Consider the following 13,352-nt stretch of genomic DNA (forward strand, 5'->3'; position numbering starts at 1 on the left):
CGCGGTGCGCGGGCCTCTCACTATCGTGGCCTCTCCCGTTGCGGAGCACAGGCTCCAGACGCGCAGGCTCAGCAATTGTGGCTCACGGGCTTAGTCGCTCCGCGGCATGTGGGATCTTCCCAGACCAGGGCTCGAACCCGTGTTCCCTGCATTGGCAGGCAGATTCTCAACCACTGCGCCACCAGGGAAGCCCTTGTCTCGGTTCTTAAAGATGGGAAGTGAAACATGTTTGTATAATAATGGGATTGATCAAGCAGAAAAGAAAGAATGATTGTGAGGAAGGAGGAAAATGATGGCATCATGTTATTGAGGTGATGAGCCCCAGTGCAGAGGTGGAGGCTCTGGTTTTAGATGGGAATGGCTCCGTCATCTACGATAACAACCATATAAGGTCATATGATTAAACTGATTTTTATCAGCATCAACATGAGCTATGCATTTATATAATTAACAGAGAATAGGAAAGTGGGTCCATACTGAAATATTTAGTGATTCTTAGGGATTCTTAGAGATACTTTGATACAGTTTAAAAAAATTTTTAAATATGTGTTAAAAATATAAAGTGATATGAATTTTGATGACTCTTCGTCAGTATAAAACACATAAAATCTAATGAAGAAATGTTAAACGATTTAAGTAAGGGTTGCTATAATTGGATCTATTAATGAAGCAAATTAATATTTTGAAAGCATTTCTAAAATATTATGGTGTAAATGCTTAGAAAAAAAAGTAAGCCTTACAGTAAGTGAAAGAATGCAAACCACTGGGATTCCTCAAAATATATTATTTACAAATCATTTATATTTCTCTTCAAAATGAAAAAGATTAACAAAAATCTCTGAGATAATCCAAAAGTTTAGATTTTTTTTCCCCAATAATAAAGGAAAACAAAATATTTTCCAAACAACACATGAACCAAAAATATTTTTCTGAAATATTTTGTTTTCCTAATTCAAGAATAAGGTAACATAAATAATGGAATTTGAATTATCATATCTGCTAAGATGACAATATAAAAGGACAGTGTATTAATAAATACAAAAGATTAATAGCTTATGGACTATAATTGCTTACCAAATTTAATAGAAAGCTATTGATTAAATAATTATAAGACAAATTAAGTTAGATAACAAGAACATTTCTAACAAGAAAGCTCAATAGATTAATTTATGTATGTTATATACATAAATATTTTACACATTATTTTATATATAATAAATGTAAAATATTTATACAACAGTAATATATATAATATGTAAAATATTTAATATATAACATATATTAAATATATAGTGTGTAATATGTAAAAATACATAACATATAAATGAAATATAAAATAAATGTGAAAGTATATATATGTGTGTATGTGCACGCACCTGTATAGTAAGCTCTCTCAACTCAAAGGATTTCCAAGGATTTCACTATTATTGCTATCAATAATTGTGAATATTCTTTTCACGTGCCACTTGAAGGGAATTTTTTAGCCTGGAGAAGTATTAATAAAATCACGATAATCCTCTGAGTTAATAATAAGTCCAAAAAAAGGGCTTGTATTTTAAATTCCAAACCCTGATTTCTTCAGTTTGTCAGTAGTTGGTGTATATATTTGAAACAATTTCCTCTGTGGTTTGTGAGGTTTCTCAATGGTGTCCGTCCCTGTATTTAGTAAATTAAGTTTGTTTGAAACAATTTTGCATTTTATTTGTTTATTTGGAATTTTCTGAGCTCCTCATTATGGGTAAACTATGGTGTTAGACATTGAATTCTATCATCTGGTACAGGAATTTCCAAGGACACCAGAGGCAGATGGTAGGATTGGGTTTCCTGAGAGAAGTCTGATGTGTGTGGAAGATCACAGTGAACTTTGACTTCTTGCCTCTGGGGCCGGGGGAGGGAGCTGGGAGGGTCCAAGGAGCAGGCTGAGCTTAATTAGGGGTCAGTCATGGACATTCTCCCTGGAAAGGACAGAAAGTAGCTGTATGTAGCTGAGTGAAGCTAACATCCACCAGGGAACTTTTTTTTTTTCTTTTCTTCAGTATGATGGTGTTGTACTGCTGTAGATTCTCCCCTCCTCTGAGTTCTAACTTGTTTCAAGTTAACACATCCTCTTTCTGGACAGCCCTGGTTCTTGGCAATGTTGTGAAGAAAAGGAAGGGACCCTCCTCAAAGGGTCTTTCCCCTCATCACCTCCCTGAAGCCCCTCCTGTCCTCCATCCAGAGTCCTCCTCCTTCCCCCCACCTCAGGGCTGGGCAGAGAGATTTCCATGTTCAAGGAAAGATGCAGCAAATGAGGGATGGGTGGGGAGGGGGGTAGAAATAGTACCAGCTTGCCATTATGTTGGTGCAATGGTTATAAAATGGCTCCATAGCAAAGATCAATACCTCTGTCTAATCATATCTGACCCTTAGTCTTCCTCTTAGTCCACTGGTGAACATCCGGCATCTGTCACTGTCTGGGTCCTCCCATTTTCTACACCATGCTGCAGCACCCCACCACACACACACCTCATTCCATAGCATCCCAAGATGTCCTCTCAGGTAGGGTGCTCCCCATCACAGGAGTGCTCCTTGGTCCTCTTCTCCTGGACATCCATCGAGAGGCCATCCCTCAGCTTGACCACAGGCCCCATCAGAGATGGCCCCTGCCTCACCCTCAGTACCTTGTGACCAGTTTCCAAACATCAGATGCCCTGCGTCCATGGCTTACCTGTAGCTGTCATGCATCTCAGCACTGGTGAAAGCCGCCGTCTCCCCACCTGGTCCTGAACCTGCTCAAATGCCAGCCCCTCCCCTTGCTTCTGAAGCAACTTCCTATAATTCCCTCCTTTGGGGAGGTTTTCTTCAATGCCTCCTTTGACAAGGAAAGGAATTGTCAACACCAACGTGAGGAAATTGCTTCTCTCCTTGAATTCAAAAGCTTGGGTTTTGGGAGGAAGGTGGGAAATGGGAGAGAATCAGCTTTTATTTTGTCAGTGCAGAGAGAAAAGAAATAGCAGAGTCAATAGACTGTCCTGGCAATTTAACCCTGGTGATGCTGCAATGATTTGAATTCCAGGCACAGAGCTCTTCGGCGTTTTCGGCTTCTTTCCAGGTGTCGGGATCCTACAGTCTCTACCTCCATACCTTCCATTGTCAAGTGGGCAGAATACAATGAAGGGTGTTGGGTTCTGAGTGGGAAGATTTGAATCCAAATCCCACATCTTACTCCCTATGTCCTCTCAACAAATCTGTGAGCCTTGATTTCCTAATGTGAGTAAGGATCTTCATAATACCTACTTCAGTGGGTTGTGGAAAGAGTTAAATACCATGGTGTGTTTGAAGATGCTTCCTTAAATATAAGGTAGTGTACAAATGTCAGATAAGGTAGTGTACAGAGGCCAGATGGGAAGTGGGATGAGGGCCTTGAGAGGTAGAGCCACAGACACGTGGTACCCAGAGGGTCAGAAAATTCAGTGACCAGGGGAAGGGACGGGGAGAGGGAACAAATGTCCAGTAACATCAGCGATGGAAGGACAATCTCTCCTCTGGGGAAGCCATGTGAATGCAAGTGATCCAAAAATAGCAACAAACACTGTCGTGTACAGAGCCCACAACGTCCAGGGTCTGTTCCTAAATATGGTGCATTCAGTATAGTGCAGGGAACACATATCTGTTCCCCTGCATTTGATATCAGCATGCCCATTGTATTAGTCAGGGCTGTTTTGAGAACCAGAACCAATAGGATGATATATATCATACCATCCTATATAAGAAATATAAGAAGTTGTCTCTCACAATTATGGAGGTTGAGAAGTCCCAAGATTTCAGGGTGGGTCAGTAAGCTGGAGACCAAGAGAGCTAATGGTGTGGTTCTAGTTCAAAGGCTGGCAGGACCAAGACCCGGGAAAAGCCAACGTTTCAGTTTGAATCTGAAGGCAGGAAAAAAAATTAATATCCCACTATGAAGGCAGTCAGACAAAGATAAATACTGGATGATTTTACTTTTATGTGAATCTAAAAAACAAAACAAACGAACAAATGTAGTGAAACAGAAACATTGTCAAAGACGCAGAGAACAAACTGGTGGTCGCCAAAGAAGAGGGCTTGAGGGAGAGAAATAGGTGAGGGAGATTAGGAGGCACAAACTTCCAATTACAAAATAAGTGAGTGACAGGGATGAAATGTACAGTATGGAGAATATAGTTCAGTAGTTATGTAGCATCTTTGTACGGTGACAGATGGTAACTAGACTTATCGTGCTGACCATTTTGAAATGTACAGAAATATCAAATCACTGTGTTGTACACCAGGAACTGACATAGTGTTTTAGGTCAGTTATACTTCAAAAAACAAGCAAAGAAAAACAAACTTATAGGAAAAGAGATGAGATTTGCATTTATCAGAGGCGAGGGGTGGAGGGAGGGGGAATTAGTTGAAGGCAGTCAAAAGGTACAAATTTATAGTTATAAGTGCTAGGGATGTAATGTATAACTTGATAAATATAATTAACACTGCTGTATGTTATATATGAAAGTTAAGAAAATAAATCCTAAGAGTTCTCATCACAAGAAAGAAATTTTGTTCTTTTTCTTTTATTTTGTATCAATATGAGATGATGGATGTTTACTAAACATATAGTGGTAATTATTTCATTATACATGTAAGTCAAATCATTGTGTCGTACACCTTGAACTTACGCAGTGCTGTATGTGCATTATATCTCAATAAAATTGGAAGGAAAAAAAGCAATAATATTGAAAAAAAATTATAACCCAGTGTGAGGGCAGTCAGGCCTGAAGAATTCTCTTCTGCCCAGGAAGGTGTCAGCTTTGTGTTCTATTCTGGTCTTCAGCTGATTAGATAAGGCCCACCCCCATGGAGGGAGGGCAATCTGCTCTACTCAGTCTGTGGATTTAAAACTTAATCTCATCCAAAAACCACCTTCACAGAAGCACCCAGGAAAACATTTGACAAGATATCTAGGCACTTTGGACCCCAGTCAAGTAGACATAAAAAGTAACCATCACACTCCTTTTGCAGATAAATTAACAGGCTCTGAGTTAAGTAACTTACACAGGCCACATAGCTACCAAGTTGTGAGCAAAGATTTGAGCCCAGGTCTTCACGCTACTCTAGGTCCATATATGTAAATCATATGTAAATCAGAAATCTTTAAATTAAAATATTTAATTTTAATAAAGATATGATAATTTTAATATTCAAAACAGAAAATTTTAAATTAAAATATTATTATCTATTTTCTTCCCACAAATGACTTCCCACTTTTTTTCCCCAGAAATGACCACAAAAGTGGAACTTCTTAAAATATTTAATGCAGAACCTAGTAAAGTCAAGAAACTTAAAGCCTGAGAACTATGACTTTAGAAACCAATGTCATACATTTTTTATATTGCTTGTAGGTTACGAGGGTCTGTAAGTACTGGTGTTCTTAGCATTTAATCACCCACACTTAGAACATTTCCTCCTACTAGCTTCCCATCGATGGATATTTGTTAAACTTTGAGTGATTAAATGACTAGATGAGTGAATGAATGAATAAATTTCATTTTTCTTCAAAATTTTTCATGTATGTAGCAAATTTAGAAAACTAGTCACTGCATGTAAGTTGAGAGAGCAGTCTGCTGGGTCATTTGGCGAAATGGTTTGTAGAATTTGCCATCGCTGGTAGTAAGCAGCTTTGGGTGTAGATGGTAATCTTACTACATATTATTTTTAGCTTCTGACACTGCTATCATAAGATATGATCTTGCTGGTTGATAGACTTGCATTAATTATTCACAGGCTCTTGTACTTCATTTGCTTTGCATCATTCACCCCTTAGAATATGTCTCATATTCCAGGGGTTGGTAAGAAAGCAGTTATGACTGGAAATGCTGTGAAGATAGAACGCAATTTTATGATATCTCTCTGAGTCGTACCAAATAATGGTTTTATTTTGTTTCTTCCAGTGAAAAAGGCGATTGAATTGAAGTCAAGAGGAGTCAAGATGCTTCCCAGCAAGGACAGTAGCCATAAAAACTCCGTCTGTAAGTCCTCTTTCTTTCTGTATGAGGATTGATATGTCCATTAGAGGGAGCGGTTCCGGAGAGGTAATTCTATAAACTGCCTTTCCCACTTCATCTCGTTCTGCTTTCCTACCTTCAGAGTATTTGCTGGGAGAGAGAATCTACACTGGGTATTCATTTTATCTCGTAAATGCATCTCAAACCCGTCTTTGCTCTCTACCCTCATCAGTCACTGAGATTGGACCTTCCAGATTTCTCTGTTAAACAGCTGTTCCACTCTCAGGTGTTTTGATCTCAGTTTCTCTTTCCATTCTAGTATATACGACACATACCAGATTGATTTTCGGGGCACAGGAGTCTTGTCTTGTCATTCTCCTTCCTTAACACCCTTCACCATAATTTAGCCAAAAGGACCAATAGACTGTGTCATGTGTGCCTTTGCTAGAAGTGTCCTCGCCGCCTTCCTTGCATGCAGAAGCCCAGGTGGTCTTAGAGCCTCACCATTGGAACCCTTTCCTGACTTCTCCAGGCACAGTTAGCTGTTTCCTCCTATTCCCCGAGTCCTGTGTTCTTAACCTCTGCATTTTGTCACAGTTTCACTATGGGTTTGCCTGTCCTACTCACTGCAGATTAGAAGGCTCCATTGAGATTCTCAAGTGGGTTTATTTCCAGGGTGGTTCTTTCCCCTGCGTCATGTTCTTTTTAAAATTTTCAGCCTCTTGGGGTACCTTTGCTATTCATTCCTGGTGACCTCTTCTTGTGGTGTTCCCGCTGACCTGCTCTCTTGGTGAAGAATCCCAGTGGTTGGGATCTATGTATTTTATTTGGTTTGCCACTACTAGCAGTTGGTACAGGCAGGACGCTTGAGGTCATTTGGAGCACCCTCAGTTCAACCAACTCTACTTTATCTGCGTGATATATTGGGCTTGTGTGTGAGGTTTTATCCCTGACAAATATCACATTAAAACTAAAAAGCAAATACAAACAACAATAATAATCATTTAAAAATCACATTGTAGATTGACCTACCTCTGCTTTCTTAATATCCCTATTTTATGGCTTCCTAGTGATTGCCTGTGTAACGATAGTCCATCGACTCTGTATAATGACCCTGTCCTCTGGCACTTGGGGAGGACAGAGAGGTAAACCCAGACCCCTAGGATGTAGGCTTCAGACACAGGTGTGTCTTAGACATTTTGAGATAATATAGACTGGGTGATTTAAATTTATTTCTCATAGTTCAGGAGGCTGGGAAGTCCAAGATCAAGGTGCTGGTCGACTCAGTGTCTGATGAGGACTCACTTCCTAACACAGACAGCAGTCTGTCTTCTCATTGTGTCTTCATAAGGTGGAGAGAGGGAGAGATCACCTTTTCGGTATCTTATAAGGGCACTCATCCCATTCATGAGGTCTCTACCCTCATGACCTATCACCTCCCAAAGGACCCACCTCCACATACCATCACCTTGGAGGTCCAGGCTTCAAGATATGAATTTTGGGGACACACACAGTCTATTCAAGGGGGATGCTCCAGTCTCTGACTGCAATTCAGGCCCTTAGGTCTCACACATATACACAAATCAACCTGTAAATGCACTTCCTGTTTTCATTGTACTTCTTGTTGGATAATCATGGGCAGTATTGTTCAAATTAAACTGGACTTATAAATAGTGAAGGACAAAACTACTGGAGGACAGAAAGAAAGGAGGTCATTCTTTTAAAATAAAGTTTTAATATTTTGTTCTCATTAGTTTGGAATGTTCAATAGAGTGGGGGATGTGGTATGTATAGTTATTTTGAAATTTATATTTTATGGATAAAAACCTTGCAGAAATGATCCACAGTAACATAGAACTACACATCAGGTGAACCCTTACCTCAAATCAGTATAAGGTCTGATAGCAGTCAAGTAGACATCAAATTTATCTGCTAGTGTAACATTCAGGCAGAAGTTTTTTTTATAAAAAGAATATGTGTGGGTCCTTATCTGAACACAAATTGACAAATGAGTCATAACTCATTGGTGTTAGAAAGTGTTCTGTCCTTTCTCCCAACAGTATTAAACTATTTTTTTGTTAGACTTGAAAATTAATCATTAGAGGAAATGAGGAATGCCTTCTAAGATCAGCAGTGTAATAAATGGTAAAATGTTATTTGTGCAGAAGATGTGGCTGAGGAAACTAAATTAAGTGCTTCATAGAGAAAAGGACATAGGCTTTGAAGCTAGAGAGACAAGGATTCAATAGTCGTAAAAGTATGTATCGTATTCAAGTCCAAGTTTCATCATTTATAAAAGTAAAATGGTAATGATTCTTTTTGAGTAGATGAAGCAAGGTATTTGTAAATTGCTTGTTCCAGTATACAGCATATAGTGGGCATTCCACCAGCCATACCCGTTACGAACTTTCCATACACAAACAGGAGACATAAAGACTGTATTCACAGTAGGTCAACCAAGGATCTAAACAGCCGGGATCTTACTTGCTGGAGGAGGAGGTAAGATCCAGAGCATTGACTTGTTTTCTAAGATCTTAGGAAATAGTTTGGTTCCTCATAGGAGGTGAGCCCAGAACACAGGCCCCTGAAGCCTCACCCAGGACACAGCCTTCACCTAGGAAGTGGTGAACCCCTTACCGTTTTGATGGGGTGTGAGAGGGAACATGAAGATGATGCATATATTTTATACATGTGGTGACACTTGCTGCGGATGTGTCAGTTACTGACACTATTATTAAATCATTTATACACAGATTAGCTAATTTATTTACATTCAGTATTTATATTAAATGTGGTGCCTTTGGTATTGGCCTCGTTATTTTTCACGCCATTCAATAAACTGTAGTTTCTGTATTTCTGGTTTACCCTGAGAGCTGGGTTTCTCTTGGAGACCACAGCCTCTGCTGTTCTCGAGGTTAAATTCAAGCATACAGGCCTCTCTGGCACAGGGTGCGTAACTGCCCTGAGCCTCAGTTCCTCCACCTGAGGGTTTGGAAAAGGATATAACAAAATACTCAAAAAATGCTTAGTGTAGGGTCTGACAGCCTCTGTTAGCTATCATCCCACCTCACTTGTGTGGATCTCTATTTTGGTAGTTTTCATTGTATATAGACGTTTTTAATTTATGAGTCGTCTTCTTGAGATGCCTCACAGAGTAAGAAATTTGACAGCAAAGGCTGTGTAATTATCCCTTTACCCCCTAATCTAAGACTGTGTCTGCTACCAAGCACCAGTGAGGAGCTTATTTAATTACAACCTGACAGGAATGGATGACGGTAACAACTGTCCTCTTTTTTAAAAAAATTTTTATTTTATATTGGCGTATAGTTGACTAGCAATGTTGTGTTAGTTTCGGGTGTGCAACAAAGTGACTAAGTTATATATATACATGTATCTATTCTTTTTCAAATTCTTTTCCCATTTAGGTTATTACAGAGTATTGAGCAGAGTTCCCTGTGATATACAGTAGGTCCTGGTTGTTTATTTTAAATATAGTAGTGTGTATGTGTCAATCCCAAACTCTCAATCTATCCCTCCCCGTCTCTGTTTACAATAGCCAAGACATGGAGGCAACCTAAATGTCCATTGACAGGTGAATGAATAAAGAAGATGTGGTACATATATATACAATGGAATATTACTCAGCTGTTAAAAAGAATGAAATAATGCCATTTGCGGCAGCATGGATGGGCCTGGAGATTATCATACTACGTGAAGTAAGCCAGACAGAGAAAGACAAATATCATATGATATCACTTATATGTGGAAACTAAAAAAAAATAGCAGTCCTCTTGTGGTTGTGAGTTGTGTTCTGCCAGTAAGAAGCCCCAGCAGACGATTGGAGGGAAGCATGATTGTGAGGTCTGGGTATTTATCACTCTTGCAAAATCCCCTCAAGCTGGCTGTGCTCGAAGGTGCAGAGGCCAAAGGTCACAGCTCCTTTCAAAGGGGTTGACCCTACAGTGGTCTTTCCCTCTGGCTTTCAGGGCTCATTTTCTCCCCTGTTGCTTCCAGCCCAGGGGGTGATAAGAGCTTGACTGTTACCTTGTTCCAAGTGTCTACACTACCCTTGGTGGCATCTCTAGGTGTATTCAGATACAAGCAGCCCCTTTGTAAGGAATACTGGTGTACATTACTCTCCTCGAGGGTGGCAGTTATTTCCTGTTGGGACCCTGTTGAAGATGATGGAAAGCGGTCAAGATTTTGGTGAACCACTGAGGGCAAACTCTACCCAAAGATCCAGATGGTTAAAAACAAAGCACTAGACCAGGCAAGGAGCCATGCCTTCCTGCAATTTCAGACGAAGCTTGGTTAACTCCTCCTGACAGTCCCCTGAGCATCAGGAGGGAATCTAGGAAGTGCTGGGAAAAGAGCTGGAGGCCCTGGACAGGGGGAGGGAAGGATTTCACAGACCACCAGAAGGAACTTCTAGTTCAGTGATGGAAGACTGCTAGGATCACAGCAGTTAGGTCATTCCAGTGCTGAATTGAGGGAATATGTATCGTGTGTTATAACGGGAAAGAAAGGATTTTGTGACTAGTACATTAAAAAAGTTTATACCAATATACAGTAGCTGGTACATAGATTAAAAAACAAGCTCTTCATTGTTCTATTTGAAGGATAGGTGGTGCCTGTATCACACGGTCCCGGATTCCAGCCTATTCTCAGCATGTCTCCCCATTTTCTCCCTAGATCTGCTTTGGTTTATACGTTTGGTCCACAATGAGCCGCTTGAAAGCTGAGTTCTCTGGGAAGTGCTTCTTGTCTGACACCCACACTGAATTACACACCTCCTCATCCTCTGATAGCCCAGGCTAGCCAGCACTTAGCAAGTATTTACTGATTAAATAAATGAAGGAAGGAAAAATATCCATATTGTGGAGCAAAAGCCCTACAGATTTTCTCTTTTACTCCTCTCAGTGGGATCTGATGAATCCTTTGTGAATTTTGCCCTGGAATCACTAAGTCAATCAGTTCCTCCATCCTGCCCTGATTTCATGTTACCAGTTAACCCTTAGCAATTCACTTTAGTCCTTAACATGCATCAACTTAACCACATAGAGTGGAGTGATGTGAAAGGCTGTGGAGATATTTCAACTCATCTATACAGTGAGGGTGATTTCCGACATTAATTCTTAGAATGAAATGACTTACGAGTTGGGTTTTTTCATCAGTCTCATTCATTACTGATTGATGATGTTTTCAGGAAAACCCAAAGATAATTAAGGTATTAATTCTGCATAATGCTCTAAATTTCTCATTATTTAAAGCTTTAAAGGATTGAAGCATAATTGGGCAATGTGCAGCAGGAAGGGCACCTGGAATAAATTCAGTCAACACCCCCCCATCTTCCTTGCATCACTGAGTGATGGAAGGCTTCTCGTTATTCTGGGATTGGAACCTCTCGATAACATAGGATTGTTAAATTGCCATCCTTTTTAAATGGTGGTAACTGTGGATGACTTTCTTCCTCTTCTCCTTGACATTCTCCTCCACAGAATACAATGTTAGCAACCTAAGTGTGAGAGTCAGGAAGGTAGGTAATCCATTACTGCCCTTCTAACTCCAAAATATAAAAATCTGTAGGGAGAAGGGCAAGCAAAAACCTTGGTTGTTATTTTCCGCCTAGAGATTGTTCTCCCCATGTAAAATTAAAGACCAATGGCTTTACAAATTCAATATTGATTTGTTGTAACTCACTCAGATAAATTGATGGCACAGTGGTGTATTGAGCATTTGCAGTTACAACAGTTTATACCCAAGCAGGATAGGACATTGGATTCAGAGTCATTATTTAATGTAAAGCCAAGTTAAACATTGTGGAAAAATGGAAAAGTATAATGCATTGTCTTATAAAAACCCTTGGGAAAAAACAACAACAGACCATTATGAAATAAATGACCCTAAGATTCTTCTACTTTTGACTATAAACCATTTATTTCATTGCCTTTTTTTCCATGGGCAATTTTTTCCTACCTTTAAAAAATACGTGAAGCAAAACAGAATGATATTTATTCAAAGTTGTCAAATAGCCCTGTTAATGACAAGCAGTCGATCAAATATTGTCTTTTATAATAACAATAGTTCCATTTTTCTCTGGTTTTTCTTTTGTCTTGGACATAATTATTTGGAAGGGCACATTTTAAAACTTTTGTAGTTCCACTTTTTGGACAACAGTGCAAAATGATGCCTTAACGACTTTAAAGTGTTAAAGATGCAATCCTAATGATATAATGTTTGATTTATCTTTTTAACATGGTGTGACTCATTAATCCACTTTCTAAAATATACCATAATAAGTGACTTTCACATCTTTGCTGGGTCATACTGTATTATCCACTTGTCACTAAAATTGCTGCGTTCATAGTCGTCGTTTTCTTATGTTTGAGATAACTTAAGAGCAAATGGAATATACTAGTATGTAATATTCTCTTTTTACTTATATTCCAGTGTGCTAAGAGGGGAAAAAAAAAGTTAATCTTATGTCTCGCATAACTTCTTCCCTTCCTGTCAGCCAAAAATGGGCTCAGCCCAGGAGAAGTCTCTCCTTTCAATCCTTTCTCCATAAACAGGGATTAGTGGAAGTTAAGGAAAAGGAAAAAAGAAACCCTTAATCTTTATTAATAGGGGCAAAATGAGAGATAAAGAAAAGGCAAGCCATCCCAATAATTTTCATCATTTGGAAAGTAGTTTCAGTGTGATCCACTCCCAGAGCGGAAAGAGGCATTTCTGATTAATGACCCAAGACTTCTCTCTAGATTTCCAGACTGTTATATCCACCTGCCCACACAAGATTTTCATGCCCACGTGGGATAGGCATCTCTTTCCCGTCTCAGAAAAAGGCCATTGCTTTTCCTGTTAGGGACCTAGAGCCTGGCACCACCCCTGCCCCCAGACACCAGCCAGCCTGCTGCCTCCCAGCATGTGTCAAAAGCCGACCACTTCTCTTTACCTCCAAACCACCAATGTCCTTAGGTGTATTACTACATCAACCTCACCCCGTCTCCCTGTCTCTGCCTGTTTCCCTGCAGTCGAGATCTCCATACCTCATCCAGAGGGATCAGGAGGGAATATCCGTGGAATCACATCATTCTTCCACTCAAAACACTTCAGCGCCATCGCATCACAGCCAAAATGAACCCACGTTCCTTACAGAGACCTACAGGACCTCCTTACCTCCCCACCCCATCCCCTCTCCCTCTGGCCCTTGTCCACTGGCTTTGGGGCTGTTTCTTAAGGATCTCAGACACACTCCCACCCCAGTCTTTTCTCCTCTGTTTCCTGTCTGAAATGGTCTCCCCACTCATCCCTCCCTCCCTTCAGATCATTTCTCAAAAATTACCTTCTCCG

The 13,352-nt window shown here is 39.9% G+C and overlaps 1 protein-coding gene across 1 annotated transcript in view; it reads left to right on the forward strand.

Moving 5' to 3' along the window:
• The window catches only part of CSMD1 (CUB and Sushi multiple domains 1), a 1,821,542-nt gene that overhangs the window by 1,220,068 nt on the left and 588,122 nt on the right, over positions 1-13,352 (forward strand). Inside the window, exon 7 of the mRNA XM_036838958.1 lies at positions 5,949-6,026. Coding sequence (XP_036694853.1) covers positions 5,949-6,026 — 78 coding nt within the window. The remainder of the gene's footprint in view (positions 1-5,948; positions 6,027-13,352) is intronic.

This window comes from Balaenoptera musculus, chromosome 21 (genome assembly GCF_009873245.2).
Source record: "Balaenoptera musculus isolate JJ_BM4_2016_0621 chromosome 21, mBalMus1.pri.v3, whole genome shotgun sequence".
Lineage (NCBI taxonomy): Eukaryota > Metazoa > Chordata > Mammalia > Artiodactyla > Balaenopteridae > Balaenoptera > Balaenoptera musculus.